Source organism: Gavialis gangeticus, unplaced genomic scaffold, assembly GCF_001723915.1.
Source record: "Gavialis gangeticus isolate Ggan-Ray unplaced genomic scaffold, GavGan_comp1, whole genome shotgun sequence".
Classification (NCBI taxonomy): domain Eukaryota; kingdom Metazoa; phylum Chordata; order Crocodylia; family Gavialidae; genus Gavialis; species Gavialis gangeticus.
The window spans coordinates 43,524,025-43,545,436 of record NW_017728995.1 but is presented as its reverse complement, the minus strand read 5'-3'; the positions used below and the strand labels follow the sequence as shown (position 1 = coordinate 43,545,436).

General features: G+C 39.5%; 1 protein-coding gene across 2 annotated transcripts in view; it reads left to right on the top strand.

Moving 5' to 3' along the window:
* RASA2 (RAS p21 protein activator 2) overlaps window positions 1-21,412 on the top strand; it is a 107,435-nt gene that overhangs the window by 69,293 nt on the left and 16,730 nt on the right. Inside the window, exons 6-15 of one of the 2 annotated variants that reach the window (XM_019503587.1) lie at window positions 2,942-3,025; window positions 6,065-6,137; window positions 8,398-8,474; window positions 9,992-10,090; window positions 10,848-11,004; window positions 12,810-12,958; window positions 15,377-15,491; window positions 16,961-17,035; window positions 17,839-17,962; window positions 20,440-20,546. In XM_019503587.1, the coding sequence (XP_019359132.1) occupies window positions 2,942-3,025; window positions 6,065-6,137; window positions 8,398-8,474; window positions 9,992-10,090; window positions 10,848-11,004; window positions 12,810-12,958; window positions 15,377-15,491; window positions 16,961-17,035; window positions 17,839-17,962; window positions 20,440-20,546 (1,060 nt within the window). Of the gene's footprint in view, window positions 1-2,941; window positions 3,026-6,030; window positions 6,138-8,397; window positions 8,475-9,991; window positions 10,091-10,847; window positions 11,005-12,809; window positions 12,959-15,376; window positions 15,492-16,960; window positions 17,036-17,838; window positions 17,963-20,439; window positions 20,547-21,412 lie in introns of both variants that reach the window. The other variant, XM_019503588.1, reaches the window with a different exon arrangement.

Genomic DNA, 21,412 nt, shown 5'->3' with positions numbered 1-21,412 from the left:
GAAGTGGTGCTGGCTCCTACCCTGGGGGTCTTTAAGAGGAGGCTTGATGCCTACCTAGCTGGGATCATTTGAGCCCAGTTTTTTCTCCTGCCCTGGCAGGGGGTCGGACTTGAAGATCTACAAGGTCCCTTCCGACCCTACTTCTATGATTCTATGAAGTAAAGTATATGCTGCAATTAGAGTGAAAGTGCCGGAACTGCTAATGTGTTGAAAATTTGTTCCCCGCTCCCTTCCCCACAAGGTCTGCAGGGTGTTTTTCAGCTGGTACCCAGGCTCAAGAGGTGCCTGCAGTGACAAAATAGCAGATCTTGGTGTATGTAGAATTTGGCCATAATCCATCACCAGTGCTTCTATCACTTACATTGTAATAGCACCAAAATTTGCTAGTGCCACTTGGGCAGATTGAGGTTAATGATGAGCTTAAAATCTAAAATACTAAACAAATGTAAGGCTAGAGAAATGTACATAAAATAAGAGCTCTTCGTTATCTACAGAAAAAACAATTATTGGACATCAAGTTGATGGTTAAACTGTGCAACTTGAAGTATTTCACACAATGAGCACCTGAAGAGCCTGGATCATGCCTCTTCATTTGAAATAACCAGCTCCAAGTCTCTAGTAAACGTATTCCATGTAACCTTCTGCTGCAGTGATCATTCAGTTTGCCCATTTTTCACATTCACTTAGGCCTTTTTTAACTTAAGCTTTCAGTCGTTTTTCTTAGGAGACATAATATCTAACTATGCTGCTGTGCATGTATATCCTTCAGGTTACAGTAATGACAGTTACATGCAGATTACTTGCAAAAATGATGGAATGTCTTTACACTGGTGTAAGTGTAGAGCTAGACACAATATACTTGTCCTACACTAGCCAGAGTCTTGCTAGTCTGGCATAGAATTCTCTTCAGGCTAGTGGAGTAACTATGCAAATTATATCCGTGTATGGGGTTGTAAATTCTGTGACTGCAGGTCCTGTTAGCTTCATGCTAGGTAGCCGTGTTGAAGACAAACAGGCCATTACCAGCTCCCCTGCCGTACTAATGATGAGATAAAGTAATAGCAACTATTTGTCTATCCACTCTGCTCTCCAAAACAGATTCAATTTATGCTAATATTAACGTGTTGCTGCTTTCTCAAGTTAGAATTACAAAGGGTGCAGAGCCATCTTGAGCTTATCTGTGGGAACTGAAGTTTTATTACTGTGCTCAAGAGAGCATGATGACCAAAGCCAGCACTTTAAAGGGAGGTAATCCAGGACCCTATCCTTCCCATTTATAAACCAGCAGAAATGGCTCCACATGTACACTAGGAAAAGTGAAGCTAAAAGTGAATACTACACACTGTAAATAGATGTAAAGGAGCTGGTCCAACTGATGCTATTGCCAGAATTTCTAAAGCAGTGGTTCTCAACCTTTTAGATGCAAGACACCCCTTGGAAAATGCCAGCTCCTAGCTCCTGCTCACTTCTTGACTGTGAAAAAAGTAATAGAGGAATTCTTCTGTTGCAAAGAACTTAGAAAAACCACATCAGGCCAGAATGGTTGGATTCCTATTTGATATCCCAGGCCTTCTGGGTTGATCTTGTAAAACATATTTAGGTGTTTGCACACCTAACACTAACATTGTGGAGAACCCTGGATCACCCTTAAAAGGATCTCGTACCACCCTAGTTGAAAATCACTGTTCTAGAGAAGTGTTAACATCCATGGAACCTCACCTTTACCAGCTGAGGATCTAGCATCAGTATCAGTGGGACCTCCCACTGAAAGAAACTACCGCTACTTGTCTTAAAGGAGCAGTCTAGTGTTAAGTCCATACCATATTTGAAAGGGTTTGGAAGCTGTGTTTTGGGGGGGGTGTTGTTTGTTTTTTTTAATCTGCCCAGTAACATGGATAAAGCAAACCACACTAGAATTAAATTCTAAACTTTTATTTAAATCATATTTATAATTCCAGTATAGTTTGACCTTTGTAAATTGATTGGTCCAGGTAAACTAGTTCTCTCTGTCTGTCTGTCTGTCTCTCTCTCTCCTCAATATTTTAACCTTTTCAAGTAGCTTTTGTAAGAAGTCAGTGGCTCATTGTAGCTGAGACCCATTGATAAGTCCTTTTGTCTTTCATAAGTCAGTTTAACCAGTAATATGTAGGCTTATAGGCTTTTATTCATAGTAATGTTCAGTGCATCCTGGCTTTTCACACAACTGCTACTTGAATACTTTCATGGTATCTATGTTTTGGAGGTGTTGGTTGTAGCTGTGTTGGCCTAAGGACATAGGCAGACAGGGTTCTTTGGGCAAATGTGCTATCTTTTTTAGACCAACTAAATAGTTGGAAAAACTGTTCTTAGCAAGCTTTCGGACACAAACACCCTTCTTCAGGCATAGGGAGAGTCTGCTGTTGTTTTGTGTTCTCCTCAATGGAATAGAAGCCAGTATTGGTCCAGTCACTGAGGAGAACACAAAACAGCAGACTCTCCCTATGCCTGAAGAAGGGTGTTTGTGCCCAAAAGCTTGCTAAGAACTTTTCCAACTATTTAGTCGGTCTAAAAAAGATAGCACATTTGCCCAAAGAACCTTGTCTGTTCATGGTATCTATACACTTCCAAGAGGGCTTACAACACACAAACATGCTTTGGTATAAATTTTGCTTCTGAACATCATCTAGCAGTATTCTTTCAAACTGGATTGATGCCAATATTCTGTGTGTAGCTAATGTGGGTACACATTTGATCTGAGCCCACAAGAGGCCAAGAAGCGGTAAGTGTGTAACCCAACATGCTTCAGACATTAATTATTTTTGTGGGGAAACAGTATTTTGCCTTACATTAACTTTAACAGAAAAGAAGATGCTCTAAATCATGCATAAAAGAAAGGATTTTTTAATATGTCAGTGAATTTAAAGATGGATGTGTTAACTCTTTTTCCTCTATTTTGTTTTAGAATAAAGGAATGCCATGGGTTGCCTCTTATAAATGGACAGAATTGTGACCCTTATGCAACTGTTTCTCTTGTGGGTCCTTCCAGGTAATGTCTTGAAATATTTTGTGAATGTATCTAAATCTTTTTAAATTAGAAAAGAGACTGAAGAAAATAGCTCAAACATTTATAGTAATTAAACAATGATAAAATGTGTGCAGGTTTTTCTTTTTCTTTTACTGTCAGAATAATCTTAATTTTAAAAGTTGTTGTACATTATTGATTGGAGACTCTCCTCATTCTTTCATCTGACTTCTGTGGGCTTCAGACTCAGAGTGTTCTATCTAAGCAAAGAATGCCTTGCTATTCTTCCCCTTGGTTTCTTACTCCTTTCCTTTCAAAGTTCTTACATTTGACTCTTGTGGTCCTTGTCATGGACTGCAAAATAGGGCTGGAAGGGACCTCAAGGTTATCTGTTCCCTGCTCAAGGTAGGATCATCCTTGTTTAAATCATCCTAGATAAATGTTTGTGTAGCTGGTTTTTAACCTTCCAAGACTGAAGGTTCAACAACATCTCTAGATAATCTGGCCCCATGTTTAACCATTGTCATAGTTAGAAAGTTCTTTCTAATATCCAGCTTTTTGCAAATTAAGAGCACCTATATACAAGCAGTGAGGGTGCTTCGACGTGCTGTAATTACGGCATGTCAGAGCAGACTCAATTAATCAAGTATGCTGGAGTATGGTAATTATTGCACTCCAGCATCTCATGCATCAGCATCCCTTCACTTCAAAATAGCGGCAGGGGCACTTTATCTAAAGCTTGTCAAATGAGCTTTAAATAAAGTGCCCCCACCACCATTTTGAAGTGTGAGGATCCTGATACGTGAGACGCTCCAGGCGTTTTAATTAGAGCAGCTCTCGAAGCCACTCTAACACACACCCCTATTCCCAGGGCACATGTATAAATGCCCTAAGAGCTATTTCTTGTCCTGTCCCCTGTAGCCACAGAAAATAATTTATCACATATTCTTTATGACTACTATTTTAGGTATTTGTAGACTTGTTAAATTCATCTCGTCCTCTCCAAGTCTTCTCTTTTCCAGACTTAAATAATTACACTTCTTCCAACTCTGTCTTAAGTCATTTCCCAGGCACCCAATCACTTCTTTAGTTTTCTGTGGACTTTTTCAGTTTATCCACGTCTTTATTGAAGTTCAGTGCCCAAAACTGGACACAGTACTCCATGTGAGGCCTCACCAGTCCTAAACAGTGAAATAATCACTTTCTTTGACTTAGTTAACTCTCCAGTTCATAAGACTCTAATATGTTATTGGCTTGTTTTTGCAAAAAATGCACACTGACTTGTATTCATCTTGCATTCCCTTATTATTTCCAGGTCCTTGTCTGTAGTGCTGAAGTCTAGCCAGTCTACCTCCATTTCCTATTAGTGCATTGTATTGGTTCTGTCCTAAGTACAGGGTTTTGTAGTTGTCCTTATTAAACTTCATTAGATTAATTTTTGGACAATTTTCCAGTATATTAAGGTTACTCTGAACACTAATCCTATTCTCCAAAGTGTCTGCAACTCCACCTAGCTTGGATATGTTTTACTTAAAAATAATACTAAGAAAACCAAGATAACTTTAGCTCGTTTGTCTTAAACACTTTTTATTTTTTGCCAAGAGAATGAAAGGTTCCCCTATTTTTATCTAAAGATTAGGAGGTGGATTTTAATATGTATTAGAGGGCTAAGGCAGAAGGCAAAAGTAACCCTTTTCTGAGAGACACTCCCATATCTGACATTGGTAAAGTTAATCTGGATTTCTGTTCACACCTTTACTGGACATTACATCTTAGGGGAAGTGTCAGGAGTACATTCTTTCTTCAACTGAGTTGTTTTATTGTTGGTATTTACATGATACACAAATACCCAACGCACAAATACCCACAGTGTAAGATCACTTTGGAATCAGTCAGAGTGAAGCTTGATATAAAAATATTAGCAATGACTGAAAGAAGAAAGTACTTACAGTAACTGGAGTTTTCAAGATGATGTCCATTTAATTACCAACTGTTCTGTTTTGCTATACTAAACTGTGATTGAATTCTAAGGTAACAGAGTAACAGCTGGTTAGGGTTACCATCCTTTGTGACTGTGGCATTGGAACTTTTATACTAAAACATTCCTGGTGACAGATCTGCAGTCTTGGTTATCAAGACACATGCACCAATAGACTGTGCAAGCAAAACATAGGAATGACACATCTTGAATTCTGGTTACATTCAGACATGTAACGTTTTTCCCCTTCAGCTTTTGACTGTGTTATACTTGTTCTATGAAAACTTATATCAGTGTAGAAACACTGGTTTAGGTTTAAATATAATCTCTAATAGTTTAGATATTATTTCTTTAATAGCTTCTGCTTTTCCCCTATCAACAATTTTTACTTAGCCAATAAAAATAATTTAGTTTAAGGACCTCCATGATTTGCTGTATATACCACATATATTTTATACCTTTTCTATGGGCTCAGCTAGCTTTTAAAGTTGCTCAAAAGCAAAACAAGGTATCTTCTGGATTTACAGAAAAGGGAGATGAGCAAGAATCAACAGCAAGAGAGACAAATGAGAAACTTTGGAAAGTTTTATTTAAAAACTCTCTACCATGGGGTAGTTTTAGCAAAGCATTTGTATTTTTTGAGAAATTCTCAGTATTTTGGTGAAACTTATCTAACTGTAGCAAAAGTGTATCTGCTTAGAAACCAGCCCTTGTGTACGTTTCATAAAACAATGTATACAGATTTAAAATCTGCATTAGAAAGTCTTTCTTTTGTATTATTTTTCTTCCATGTCTGTCAAGCATATTTGTGACCTAAACATAAACTGCAAGCTAAATAAGTGCATGTATAAAGTATATTGAAGAAAACTGTTTAACTTATGCTATGAAGGTGAATTAACTTTCTCTTAAATATTTTCTTTTTTACTTCAGATAACCTCATTAAATAGTTTAAAGGGTTTTTTTACATATATAAAACTGTGCAGTATACTTATAGCTAAATGCAAGGCCCCTTTTTGATAATAGAATGTCTTTTATAATTGTGTGTTTTAAGTTCTATATGGTAAAATTGTACCACATTGGAACAGGAATGACCAAAAGAAGACAAAAGTAAAGAAGAAAACGAGTAATCCACAGTTTAATGAAACATTTTATTTTGAGGTAACTAATTTTTCTGTCAAAATACAACTCTTTATTCATGTGTTGTGCTTTTGTCTTGTGTTATGCAACTTTTGAACTTACCTTTTTTGAAAGAGATGCATAGCAGTACTCAGCGCAGGCAGCTCTGAAGCAAATACAGATATTCCTTACTGCATTTAAAACAAAAAACCCTCTTTGTTTGTAACGCTGGACCTGCAAACCTGCAGTCCTCTTCAGTTAAGAGGCCCTTTTTTCATAATCACAAACATAAGGGTAGCACTATCCTGGATCACTGTTTACAGCCTCTGTTGCCATTGGTAGGAGTTTTAGTACAGATTGAACCATGGCCTTTAATTTTGAGCATCTTTCAGAATGTTTGGCAACTGAGTTGCTGCTTGTTTGGTTCTGTTTTTTTTTTATTATTGTGCATAATTATTAGAGTAAGATATTGGTGAGAGGTGCCTTAAATCATTCCCCAGGTAAAATAAAAGGCATGCTTTTGCTTTTGCTGGCTAAAACCTGTGTCTGATACAAGTGAAAATAAGTATTTTTTTAATTACATTACCTTTTCACATAACAAAATTGGCAGTTCTGCTAAAGAGTTCTAGGTTTAGAATATCAGAGTTTTCAAGTTCAGGGTTAAGATGCATTGCTAGAGGCATATTATTTCTTAGAATATTTGATTGCATTACAAGGAGTAGAGGGTTTCTAGTTAAAACCAAGTAAACCTGATGGTGATAAGGAACACCAAAAAATCTGTGTTTACACATTTAAATGAAAGTATCCCATAACTTGAACTGACAACAGAAAACTAACCAGAATAAATGTCTGGAGCTCTTTCTTTTCAAAGGCATAAGAGGCTTAATTATTTTGCTTCTGCAATACAGATTATAGTACAAAAATGGCATTAGCAATCTTACTTACATGAAATTAATGCCAATCAGAAAACCCTCCTTACATTAACCAAGATCTGGATGCCCAGGTGTATATGTTTTTATCACAGTGTTTAAGAATGTTTTCTGCCTTGTATTAGAATGTGGTCCTTAAAATAAACATAGCTTTTGTAGAGTTGCGGAGTCACATAATGGTTACTTATTAATGGAGTTACAGTAGCTTATCCAGTACTGTATGTCTGGTTTAAAAAGCGTGGACTTCCCATTTTCACACTTCAGTGCATTGAAGTAAAATCAAAGTTGGGCTGAGTTACAGTGCTATTTTCCTGTGAAAATGTGTTATTGTGGAACGCATTTAGACAGCCCAATTACACACATGTGGAAGTCCTAGAAGGCAGTACAGTTGGCAAATGGTATGTGTGGGAGCAGCAACCTGTGATTTGTTGCTTCTGCTTCATCACATTTCTAGGATGATTAAAAAATGGCAATTTTTCCCCTCTGATCACTGCAAAACCTCCCATTTGAAGTCAGTCTATGTAGACTTTGCTGCTTGGGCCAAAATTTGACTATTCAGGAGAGCTGCATTCTGTTGTTTTTCCTCTCTGTTTTACCTTTCATATTATATTGTGATAGATCATAGCCTCTTTTTTAAAATCAGTAATACAATAGGAGGATGCTTTCTAATGCTTCTGTATGTACCATAACTTTCTTTGTTTGTATAGTTTTGATCCTGCAAGCTTTATAAACTGTAATGTTTTGGGATGCTTGCAAAATTAGGTCTGTGGGGGTTTTTTAGATCTCATTTTTTAACTTTTTAGAGACCCCAGTTAACTTTTGCTGTAAAGTAAGTTTTTGTAATGAAGACGATTACAAAGCTATGTAATAATTAGAATGCTACATGATTTATTTGAGTTCAGCTAAGAATACAGCAAGTGAAGTACATAATCAGGAGGAGATGAAGGAGGTTCCAAAATTAAGCTTAAAATAGTAGGCTGATGGCAATGGGAACAGGGGACTTATTGCTCCTTCTCCTCAATTTGTTGAGATGCTAATTACTGCTCTCTTAGGGCTAATGCAGATCACCTTGGAAAACTCTTCCCTGTCACAGCTGCTTCCTGTCTCAACAGACTGTTTCTTCAGATCTGCAGCTTTCTCGGGGACCCTAACTCTCCTCTCCGGCTCTGTTCTGCTTCTCCTTTGTTTCTTTTTTTTCTCACCTGCTGCCTGGATTTTCATAGAAGCCAAGTGTCTTCCTTTCTGTGAGCAGTCAGGCAAACTGGACCTGTTCCCTCTTAAAGGGGCCACTCACTCTTATAATAGACATGGAAGGCATGTAATGTTTATTAAAAGGAGAAGATAAAATACTCAGTGGGAACTTTTACTTACAGGTAACCAGGTCCAGTAGTTATACCAAAAAGTCCCAGTTTCAAGTGGAAGAAGAGGATATTGAGAAGCTGGAAGTCAGGTGGGTTCCCTGTTAATATACTGAATTGGCATTTGTATGACCTGCATAAAAATGTTTATAACCAAATAAAGAAATGTTATGCCATGCTGTGAAAGCAGAAAGTTATTGTTCAGGTTCCTAAGTAAGATTCTTCCAAGTTAAAAAACAAAACAAAAAACAATTCAGTGTGTATCCCTGAATTTTTGCTTAGACTTAACATTCCACAAGGTAAGTTGGTTTAATGCCTTCCTTAAACGGTGTTCCTGCAAGTGGATAGTGTTACCTTCATACAGAAAACAAAAAAAAATCTTCTCTCTCTCTCTCTCCCAAAAATGCAACTGCTACCATAAATATACCTGGTGATAAATTCAAAATGTCTTGCATACATCTAAAAAAATACAAATAAACCCCTTTCTCTCAATGCACACATTGAGAAATCTGGTAGAATATTGAGATGAGTACAAAGAACTCATGTAACCCACATGGTAGCAATCTACTGTCTCTAGAAATCATGCTTTTTTGAGGGGATGGGCAGGGACTAGTCTCTCCTGTGTGCCTACTAGTATCTGGTATTATATACTGGGGGAATATATATCAGAGCTTCTTCCAGCAGACATAAGGAGCACCTGTACAGCTTGTTTCCCCTTCTGTTGCTGCACACTTTGCATTAGTCAGCCTGTATTTGTGTTGTATAATTAGAGAATCTTGGAGACATCCTGCCCATTACTTCTGCACGTGACTGCGTGCCCAATAAAAAATGAAAATAGTAATTTGGTGGCTGGTGTGCATTTTATATCAGATAATAGGCAGTAGTTGGGATTTAATTTGAGCAGTCACTTAAGTATTCACTGTTTGTGCACTTCTGATTCTATTTTCAAAATCCATAAGCATCTCTTAATTAGCCAGTTAAGAGATTGTCAATTCCATTATAGATGCAAGTGTATTTAGAAAAGCAATGATGTCCCAGCAAATACAGCATTAATTTTTTTGTTCTTCTTAACATATCCGCTGTGTAACAGAAATGTCAGAGGTAAGAAGGAAGTAATTCAACAAAGATGCATGTTGTGGGGTTGTGACACCTTTTCAGGTTTTAAACATGAGCCGTCATTGAGAAAATAAGTGCATGTGTTAATGTGCTATTGCAGTGTGCCCAATTTTAACAGGAAAGTAGAGTTATCAAAATATTTGGGTAAACATTCACTATAAGCACCTGAGAGAGAAATATAGAAATATCATTCACTTTATTTGGGGGGGAGGGTATTTAAAATATACATATATTAACAAATATCGCCTCTTTTACTGAGTTGTTATTCTAACTTTCACCATCTAAATTTTTCCCAGACTGCTTTAAGGATTTAATAGGACATATACTTGAATTCCTATTGATTTTCAATTGGATTGCTGTGAGAATTCTAACCTTTTTTAGTATTTATGCATGGTGAATTAGTGCTGCAAATCATTAACTGCCTTGAAATATAGGAGGTTTTTTATATTTACTGTTTCCAGAAAATTAAGAACAGTGTGCATTGTATTTTCAGGGTTGATTTATGGAACAATGGAAACCTGATACAAGATGTCTTTCTGGGAGAAATTAAAGTTCCTGTTAAAGTGTTAAGAAATGATTCCTTCCAAGCATGGTAAGAAAGGATGGAACAAGGAATAGTCAATCCTAAACTGATGTCCCATAAATAGAAGTCATATTTGTAGCAGATAATAAATACTTAAATACATGCTCTTTTTTTGTCTGTAAATGTTTTACGGAAAAAAGACAACGTAATCTGGGGAAACTGGAGGGCTAGAAGGGAGGGGAGAATTCCATGTGTTTGTATGAGAGAGAGAATAATTTAAGAATATTAAAATATTATACCATATTACCCAAATCCAAGATGACTCCTAATTTTAAGTTATGTCATACCTCACCAATAATTAAATTCTGTACATGGAAAATTATAAATTTGCTATAATTTTCCATGTATAGAATCTAACTATTGAAGGGACAGCTTTAAATTTGTCCCCTAATGCTGCAGCGGGAAAAGCAGTAGGGCATGGTATAGAGAGCAGATAGCACCTGCTCACACATCCTTTCACCCCTCCCCCCAGTCCCTGCCTGGGTGCTTATGTACTGAAGATGCATCAAATGCTATGTTTTGTTGTTGTTGTTGCATTTTTCTAAATGGAAATTACCATCTTTTTCTCACCATGTCCTACTTCTGGGTTTGGAGGGGGTTGTTTTGTCTTGTGTGTTAATTTTGTTTAAGTTATTGGCAGTGTTATTGGATTCTGGCTGAGTTAATATGTCCTGGGCTACTTGACTGTCATCTTACCGTACTTCAGTATTAATCAAGTTATTGAAACAGTAACTTTAAACGCAATATTTTGCTGTGTTGCCTTCAGGTACTTATTACAACCAAGAGAAAATGGAAACAAGTCTTCTAAAACAGATGAGCTGGGTTCACTTCGGCTAAATATTTGCTATACTGAAGACTGCGTACTTCCATCTGAGGATTATACTTCTTTAAGAAATTTGCTGCTAAAATCGCCAGATGTTCAGGTAAGTTTGAGCATTTTTTTTAAAACAACCCCCTTTGGGTTATGATCTATTATGCATCTCAAAGATGCATAGAACTCTTACTCTTCTTCCAGTAGGCTAACTTGAATCATGATGGATGAAGAGGCTACGGTCATGACTTCAGCTCCTGTTAAATGGGAGAGTCTTAACTCTCCCCTGCCTTTACTTACCCATTCCCCAATTACTGATCACTATAGCTGATCCTACAAAAAGGAAGAAATAAAGTAGTCTGTGCCAGGTGTGTAGCTGTCGCCAGTTTATTTTCTACCTGGAGCAAGAGAGGAAACCAAGGACCAGCTAATGATGGCATGTGTTAGAATCGGGCCCCATGTGTTAGAATTGGGCCCCACATCACAGTGCACACCCAGTCCAGTACACAAGGCCATAGTATCCAGCCTGCCAGGCTCCCCATAGTTCCGGAAATTTGGCACCATGGGAGCAGTGACATTTGCTCCCCTGCCACTAAATTTTCAGGCCCTCGGGAACCCTGCAGGCCTGATGACCCAGGTGTCAGGGGCTGAGCCACAGGCTACGCATTGAGAATCCCTGGTCTAGTTTCTAGGTTACTGGGTTGGGACTTTGTAGGTTTAGCTAACACATTGCCTTGTGATATTGGATTTGTAATTACTTAATCTTGATTATGCCTCAGTTTCCCTTCTATAAAGTAAAGACAGCACTTCCTACTGAAAGGAGTGTTGTGATGATGAGATCCATTTCTGATTGGCATGTGGTCTGTTATATAGTGAAAAAATGCTCCTAAGTTATAGTGTCTCTTAGAACTTAGAGGAAGAACCAGCACCATACCTACAGGCTGGGGAACTCCCTTCTCATCAGCACAGAGGCAGAAAAGGATCTTGGAGTCATTATTGACTCCAAGATGAATATGGGCCAACAATGTGGGGACGCAGTCAGGAAGGCTAACCGCACCTTGTCATGCATCCACAGATGCATCATGAGCAGGTCCAAGGAGGTGATCCTCCCCCTCTATGAGACACTGGTCAGGCTGCAGTTGGAGTACTGCATCCAGTTCTGGGCGCCGTACTTCAGGAGGGATGTGGATAGCATAGAGAGGGTCCAGAGGAGGGCCACCCACATGATCAAGGGGCAGCAATGTAGGCCCTACAAGGGGAGGTTATGGGACCTGAACCTGTTCAGCCTCCACAAGAGAAGGTTGAGAGGGGATCTTGTGGCCATCTATAAACTGACCAAGGGGGACCAGCAAGCAATGGGAGAATCCCTGTTCCCCTGAGCACTACCGGGAGTAGCAAGGAATAACAGCTGTAAGTTGACGGACAGTAGATTCAGGCTAGGTATCAGGAGGCGCTACTTCACAGTCAGGGTGGCTAGGATCTGGAACCAGCTTCCAAGGGAAGTGGTGCTTGCTGCTACCCTCAAGGTCTTCGAAAGGAGGCTAGATAGACACCTAGCCGAGGTCATTTGACCCCAGTACTCTTTCCTGCCATGGCAGGGGGTCAAACTAGGTGATCTGCTGAGGTCCCTTCCCACCCTACCAACTATGAAACTGTGACCTTTTGAAAATATTATTGAATGGACATTGAATTTAGATTTAAATTAATTGATATTTAATGACTTATCTCAGTAAGTAAACGTCAGTTCTCAATAATGTATTTCTGCGAAGAAATTATCAATCTCATTCTCTCAACCGATACACATAGCTAAGCTTCTCACAAAAAATAATGGTGTCTTCAGTCTTGTTAAGTTTGATTGACATACTCTTTTCCAATGCTTAATTATTTTTGTCTTGGTTTTCCCTTTCTTTGTTGCAGCCAATTTCTTCATCTGCTGCCTGCATCTTAGGTGAAGTGTGTCGAGATAAATATGATGTTGTTTTGCCTCTTGTAAGGTTGTTGCTGCACCACCAGAAGCTAGTTCCATTTGTCGCTGGAGTGGCAGAACTAGACTTGAAGGACACCCAGTATGTTTTGCTTTTTCATAATTTAATAAGACTTGTCTCTTTTCTAGTTTTAGTCCATTATATGACAAAATGTTGATAAATGTGTGCTAGCTTTCACTGTCTCAGTTGATAGTTGGCATTCATTGGTCATTTAATTCTATGTTGCCACATTTGTAATATTACTCTAGCTGAGGTTCAGGAGTTCCAATCAGAGAGCTACTTTTGATGGGCTGGTTTTGATGGGCTGGCTGTAGCTCTTTCTATGTGGAATTTAGTTAGCTTGTTAGAACTGTTTTACAACACATAACATTTTTCTGTTTTAAGTACTGATTTGGCCACTCTGTCTAAATTTTGGCAGTCACTAGTCTGAAATTTGACTTTCAAAAAACTTCTTAGGATACAGTCCTTCTTCTCTGAGTGCTTATGACTGACCTAAAAGGCAGGTTGCCATTTTCTGCCTATGTAGAGATATTCCACGTGGGTGGTTTCTGCACTTTCCTGTGCATCTTAAACTGCACCGTGGTACAGTGCTCTTCCACACAGTGATAGTGTCTACCCTGGAGGGATCAGCCGCATGGTCTGTAGGTCTGCACTTCTCAGAGCACAGAGAAAGTGATTTTTCAAGATGTTTTGTTGTCCTCTAGAACTGAAGATTATAGAATAGGTTCTGTCACCACAAAGCAGGCCCTAGCAAAGCCTACTTATTCTAGCTTTGAATAGAATGAGAGAATCTGGCTTATACTTCAGCACATTAAAATATTTTTAAGTGCAATTCATTATGTAAAATGTTAGTTCCTTACTTACTTACTATGCTTTCCATTGGGATTTATCAGTTCAATTTTAAATGAATTAAAGCCACAGACAGGCATTACATTTGTGCCAGAAAAACATATTTTTCCTGTCACAAAAAGCTAGTGTACAGGTGATTAAATGAGGTTTCTTGTGGAAGAAAATGAGCTCTTCCACACAATAATTATCTTATAAACACCAACTTCTCTGGAGACAGAAGTTTTCTAGTGCTACCTATAATGCCTACACTTCTCTCATGGTCCCTAGGACACTTATATCCCACAGTCCTTTACTCTCCCTTCCCTTTCTATTGAGGAGGAAGGGAGGGGGACATGTGGCTACTTGACGGCCCAGCCAGTGGGGAGCTGTTAGGGAGCCCTGCTGGGACCCTGCCTCCAAGCCCTGAAATAGTATCAAGACTGTTCAAACCCTGGTCTTGACTCCTTCCTTTTGAACAGCACTGGGACACCCTGTAGGGACCAGGGCTCCTCACCACTTCCACCCCCTAGGCATTCCTGCCATGCTGTGAACAGTATTGGGGTTCCCTGGTGCTGTTCAGTGGGCAGCAGGGTTTCCTGCCACCCTTTGAAGAGTCCTAGGACTCTCTGGGGCTGTTAAAGAGACACTGGGGATGGCAGGGGTGAGGGAGAACAGCCCCAGCCCTTGCAACACAGAAGCAGCAGCCAGATTTGCTCCCTGCCTCTCAGGAACCCTGGGAACAACTGCTCTTCCTGTGTGGAATATGGCAGCTCTTCCTGTTGCCAAAGCCCAAGTGGAAACAGCTGGTTCAACCACAGGGATGGGGTAGTGGAGAGCTTTCTCCTCACCCCTCTGCCAACAGAGACAACCTTATTGCCATGGGGGGAGCAAGGGAGCAGCTCCCTCCCCTCCCCCCCATGACACATTTTTGAGTGCTGCAGATTTCCTAGAAATGAATTCCTGTCCGTAGTCAAAGCTGGAGTTATCAGAGATTAGATAGACAAAACACTTACACTGCTGTGAAAGAGAGGGAAGGCCTTACTGCGGTGTTGCAGTTTTTGTCTGTCTCTATCTAAACCACAGTAATTTGCACAGTTTCATTATGGGACAAATAGCCATGCTCTGGCTCTATTACTCTTTGTTAGGGATGGACAGACGACTAAATAGTTGCACTGGATCAGCTGAAGTGTTCCTAAGCAGGAAGTCGCCCCTCCTTATTACACTGATGCAATTATATACCTGTCCTTTTCCAAAACTAGAAGAAATTCCTCATAACTGCATGTATAGCTATCTAATAATCAACAGCTATTGCCAATAAATATTTTAGATTAAATATTTACTGGCTGGAACTAGTAAGCTCACGTTTTTAAAGAAAAAAAGGGTTGTTCAAACTGTTCTATAGGGTAGCTACATCTGAAATTTGTTTCAGACTGCTGTAATGACAACATTTGTGTATGCTTGTTCATTTTTGGTTTTCTTACTGCATGTCTTTCCTGTTCATGGCTATCTTGCAAAATGAGAAATTTAGTTTTAGTGTGTAACTCCTTTTTTTAAGGTTATCTAAAGATGGATTTATGTAACAACATTTTAAATACTCATCAGACTTATTTCTTATGTTGTTTAGGCCTTATTGCTTGATATAATTTAAAAGTGTCACTTTCCTTGTTACAGAGAAGCAAACACAATTTTTAGAGGAAACACTTTAGCTACTCGATGTGTAGATGAGATGATGAAAATAGTGGGAAAGCACTACCTGAAAGTTACATTAAAACCTATTTTGGATGAGGTATGGTAGTTTGCTGGATAAGATATTGGGTTATTTTCTTATTTATATGTACTCTTATTTCTTTAATGTGTGTGATTAACATGTTAATTGGTTCTTGCATTGATTTTTTTGGAGCCTGCACCTAGGCGCTGGTCCACTGCCATTTCTGCTGCCAAGTGGGGCACATGCCCCCCATGCCACCTCCAGGGCTGTGTGCAGTGATGGGGAGCTGCGCCTGCCTGCCTCTTCCCCCCACCCAGCCCGTGCCCCTAGACAAGCTGCCTGCAGCTCCATCCCATGATCCGCCACAGGGTCCCATACACCCCTGCCCCACTCCCTGCCTCACCTTGGGGGCCTCAATCTGCCCCCCTGCCCCTTCTCCTCCACACACTTACCTGCTGGATCCTGCTCTACACACCACTGGGCTGCATTCCTATAAGGTTACCAAATTCCCAGTTTCAGGAAAAGAGGACCCCTGTGAGGCGGGGTAATATGATAGTGGGGGGCAGTGATATGCCCATGCTCTGCCCCTCACTCCCAAACCACAGCCCCCCCAGCCCTGCTGCTGCTCCTCTCTTCTGATGCACAGTACCCCGCATCTTGCCAGATCATACAGGGCCCTCCTCCCCCTGCCCCCCCGGTTCCTATCCCCACACACATACCCACAGCCCACCACACCTTCACAAGTTCCCTCCACAGACACCCCCCACAACCATACAAAGTACCTGCATAAATTTGCATAATTTTTTAGTTTTTCTGTGCATAATTTTGAGTTTTCAGTTGTGTGATTAAAGTCATGATTAATTGCAACTAATATTTTTAAGCACGCAACTATTTGCAATCAGTTTTTTAATAGTTTGACAGCCCTAACTCCTATATAAAGAAAGTACTAAGTATAGTACTCTAGTAGGGAATTACAATAGTAAATATGCTGAGTTGTTTTTATTGATTTGTTAGCAAATACAGTATATTTTACGTACTTTAAAATACATATTTACATACATTTTTTTAAACTTAATTGCTCATCAGAGGCAGTTGTTCTTTCTTTTACACCATAGGAGTCACTGCAGATGTTCAGACAGGCAAAATTTCAGCAGGAGTGTGACCATGAGAAAGGTGGTTGCACCACTCTGACTAGATTCACTTTGACCAAATATGAAATGGGCACGTTGGTAGGGGAGGCTTAGGGTGACAGAGTAGTATCTTTGCAGTGAAACACAAACCAGCAGTGTGACTGTTCCTGATGCAGGTATGTAAGGTGGTGGGGGAGGCGTCTTACGTGCTGCCCCTTCCTTTTCCAGCTTTGCAAAAACTGTTCAGTTTGATGTCTTAAATCTAAGATTTGTTTTTAGTTAAAGCTGTTTACTTGCTTATTTACTAGACATAAGTTAATTGAGCATGTGTTACAAAAATCAAATCTAGTGAGTTATTTTTTGTGCTCAAAAAAGTAACCAAAGAGCTTTAATACTGTTTTTGTTGTTTTGTTTAAGATCTGTGAATCCCCTAAGCCCTGTGAAATTGATCCCATCAAACTGAGAGAAGGGGATAATGTAGAAATTAACAAGGTGAGTTTCCCTAACCATTTCTGTCTTCGTTTTGGTTTGGTTTTTCTGCCTTATTAATTTCCCTCTTGTCAAAGTTTGATATAGATCAGTTACATTATAGCACTGGAGAAAGTATAAAATGACCTGTCTCTGGTATTGGTATCCTTCCCTAGTGTATTCATTCCTGCAGTGTTACCTGCTGCATTGTGTATTATCTTTTCTTTTCTGTTTGCGACAGTAGCACAAAATTAATTATTCCCCAATCCTTTGTCAGTTGCTTTGTCCCATTTTTCAGTTTTCTGAGAGTCCTGATCTTCCCCAATTTGAATGTTTTCAAGTACAAAGATGATAAATTTGGCTGCTTCTGCTGTCAGCTCTGCTTAAAACTTAATTGGAAAACTCTTCACTTACTGTTGTTAAGATCAATTCTTGCCAGATGGTGACATTCACAGAAGAAGTGGAAGTACCAGTTATCTCTAGAGAGAGGACTGTTGGAAAATTCCATATCCTGACAAGTTGCTGCTACATTTCACTTTTCTGTGGTGTCCTGATTCTGAAATACAGTGAAGTTCATCAAATTAGCTTTTAGCAGTATCAGCCTATTGTAAAAATGGGATACAGTTGGTTGGTTAGTTTGTCTTAAGAGTTTTGTTTGTTTGCACGACACAAGTTATATTCAAAGAGGCTACCAAGCATTCATTAGTGTATGATGATGTGTGCATTTTGTAGGAATAAAATATAGCCGTATATGTGCTCAGCTATATGTAATGGAAACATTGATTTCTTTTTTTTCCTGAAAAAAATATGCTTATTTATTCTTGTAGGAGAATCTACGCTACTATGTAGACAAAGTATTCAATACTATTGTACAGTCAAGTATAAGTTGCCCTACCTTAATGTGTGATGTTTTTTATGCTCTGAGACATTTGGCTGCCAATAGATTTCCAAGTAAGTATGTTTGAAAAACTTTTGCTTAGAAGTGTTTTGCGTCCCCTGACCTGCATATGCAGTTTTATTGTGTGGAACACTTACCCTGTTTAGTGGTTTTTTGGAACAGTTCACAATTTTTCCTATATTGCACATTGAGTGTTTGTTAACCCAGTAACCAAATGCTCATCTTTGTCACCCTTTATATTATTATATTGACAAGACTTAAGCACTACTTAATACATCAAAGAAAACAGAACAAGACGTCACACAAATAGCAAAGCAGAAACCAAAAATATAAAGAAGTACCTACAGAAAAGCAGAAACAATATGGAAAGCATTTTAATAGACTGATACCACTCCAGTGCTATATGTTCAATTTACTGCTATGAAAATGCCTACCACAAAATTTTATATCTAATTACGTAATATATAGCTGCTGTATTATGGCAAGGTAGTTGCATGATTAAGGCTGAGTTGAGCATTTTCAAGTATTAATGTAGGGACCCAGCCACTTTTGTTACATATGAAAAATATTATGTCATTCTCCAAATTATAGCAGTTGCTCTTTGACTGTCGGATACATTTTCTAATTATAAGCAAATAGGCTGTAGTTTGAGATTTAAAAGGGTTCTTTAGGAAATTCAGCTCCCGGTATCATGACGCATTTGCTGTATGAATTATCTTAATAATAGAATAATTTAATACCATGATGGAATAACATTGTGTTTTGGAACTTTCTGTGGAATTGAAATTCAGCAAATAATTGTGCAGTGGCCTACAATTTAAAAATGAATTTAAAAAAAATACATCGGTAGAATGAGGAGGGATTGTTTTTCATACCGAAAAGCTTTTTTTCAGTAGAAGCTGTGGCCATGGATACACATTACATTTGTAGCATTATGTAAGTCAAGTAGGCATGAGAGCATGCACATTCCCTGCAGTGTTACAGAAATGGTGGAAGCACCACAAAAAATGGCCCTGGATGAAACAGGAACTTCTGAGAAGTGCTACATGGAACAACTGTACAATATGCTAGTGCCGTAAAGGCCCCCAGTATCCCAAAGGTGGGTGGGGATGCAGGCAGTGTGCGGTGAACAGTCACTGAGCACTCCACTCTCCCGGTTGCCCTGGGGGTGGGGGAGCAGGTGGCAGCCTTTGGTAGGGGGGTGGAGGGGACAGTGCTGCTGCACAGTCACTGAAGGTCAGCTCATTCCCCTGCTGAGAGGGAGTAAGCAGCAAGCCCCTGGAAACTGAGGCAGCAGGGTGCCAGCTGATAGCCCCTCATCCCCGCCATGCAAAACTGGGGAGAGTTAACAGAACTACAGCCTTCCCAGAACTAGGTGCTGCACCATGGGAGTCTCCAGGAGTCTCCAAGAGTTGTTGCTCAGCTCTCCACTACACCTGTGGGTGGCAGCAGGCTGGTAGTGAGTGTGTTCACTAACAGGCTCCCTGGTGGAGGAGGGAGGGTGGAGAGCACAGCCCCAGGGCCCTGGCTATTAAGTGTGTTGGTACCTTTGTGCTTCTCCAGTGTTCTTACCTGTAGCACTGCATTTTTTGTAGTATTTCAAAGTGCTGCAGCACTTGTAGTGCTATAAATGTAATGCCTGTCCAGGCCCTGAATGTTCTACAGAAAATTCCATGAAGAAAGACTCAGCTTGGTTATCATGTGTTGATGGTTATGAAGTGAAAAACCTTTAACTTCACCCTTTGTTGACATGATAGAGAAAAAAAATGTTTATTTTTTATTCTGGAACTAACCATAATTATGGTTATTTCATAGTGTTACAACAGTGAGAGAAAATTGCCTGAGTGCATTGACTGTGCATTTACCTTAATGTGTTTGGACTTCCTCCTAACTTTAACCTTAAATGTATTAGTATATTGACAACCTTAGCTGTAGTGTAGTCACGTCTTTTGCAGTTAGAAATATTTTAACTCTCATACAGAGTAGGGTCTAGTCAACATGGTGTTATTTTAAAAGAGCTTGTTCCAACCATGTTGCCAAACAGGTGGGGTTGAGCCAGCATTAAGAACAGTGGAAACATTAAATACATATATAATGTCACTTTCTCTTGAAGTATAAAAAAGGCTTTCTTGTCATAGCTATTTCTTGTTTCATGACCTTATTCTCTATTCTATAGACAAATTCTATAGCAGGGGTAGGCAACCCCTGGCATGCGTGCCAGAGTATGGCATGCAAAGGCATTTTGCTTGGCGCATGGGCCTCGGGTGGGTGGCAGGGAAGGGGCCACTGCTATGCCGCCGCAACAAGGATTGGGCCCCTTGAGGCTCTCCCACCATTTACCCCTGGCATGCCAACATCTTACAAGTTGAGGTTACGGGTGTTTTTGGCACTCTGGCCAGAAACATTACCAACCCCTGTCCTATAGACAAATAGAACATTGGCATTATTTTCCCAAGGTTTTTGTGTTGATTATCTTCATTGTTTCCTATTAAGTTTAGTGCATGTTACATTTCATGGTTTCTCTCTGCAGATGACCCTCATGTACAGTATTCTGCAGTGAGCAGCTTTGTGTTTCTTCGTTTCTTTGCTGTAGCCGTAGTCTCACCTCATACTTTTCATTTACGACCTCACCATCCAGTAAGTTTTTGTTCCATTTTTATTCATAATCTGTAGGTTTCTTTAGCTAGGAAGGTGTTAGGCATAAGTTTCGTTCACTGGCTTTCCTCTGTAGTTTGACAAGAAAATCAGGGTTTCTAATTTTCTGTAAGTTGGACTTTCCTTTTCACAACCTGTCAGAGCTTGTGGCTCTCCTAGTGACAAATTGCTAATGTTGAGTAGGCAGTTCTCAAATAGAATAGAGCTGTTGACAAAGGAAGGTGTGTTTTTGATGTTTTTAGGGGAAAATGATACTCTTTCTGGGGGGAATGGTAATTTGGAGTAGGAGCACCAGATTTTTTTTTTTTTTCAAAAAAACTAGTAGTTCTACTCTTGAATTCCATGGCTATCCTTGATCATAGATGTCATATCTGCCTTTTAAAAATATGCGCCCTGTCTCAAATGGCAGTCATGGGAAGAAATGCTTTCTGTGGCTTCTGGCATGTGTTCCATCTCATCCCTGATCCCAAAATTGTGCCTTCTGAAAGGCATGTGTGACATGGCAGGAGGGGTGATCATTAGGATTGAGGATCAGACCCTAATCACACTATTGCTATTTTCCATTAGCATTGCATTTTCCAAATTAAGCACAAAGGGCGCTGACAGATGTGAAAACAAAACCAAAAAAAACCTCAACGTTTTACTGGAAGAGGCAGCACATTAGCTTGACCCGGCTCCCCAGCTTCTGTATACATTGGCCACTTTAGCAGGGCTTTTTGGCGCTTTTATCTAATAGCTGATTCAGTCAGCTATTAGATAAAAACACCAAAAAGCCCTGCTGAAACGCATGATCTATACAGATGTTGGACAAGTTGGGTCCAACTAACGAGATGCCTCTTCTGGGCATG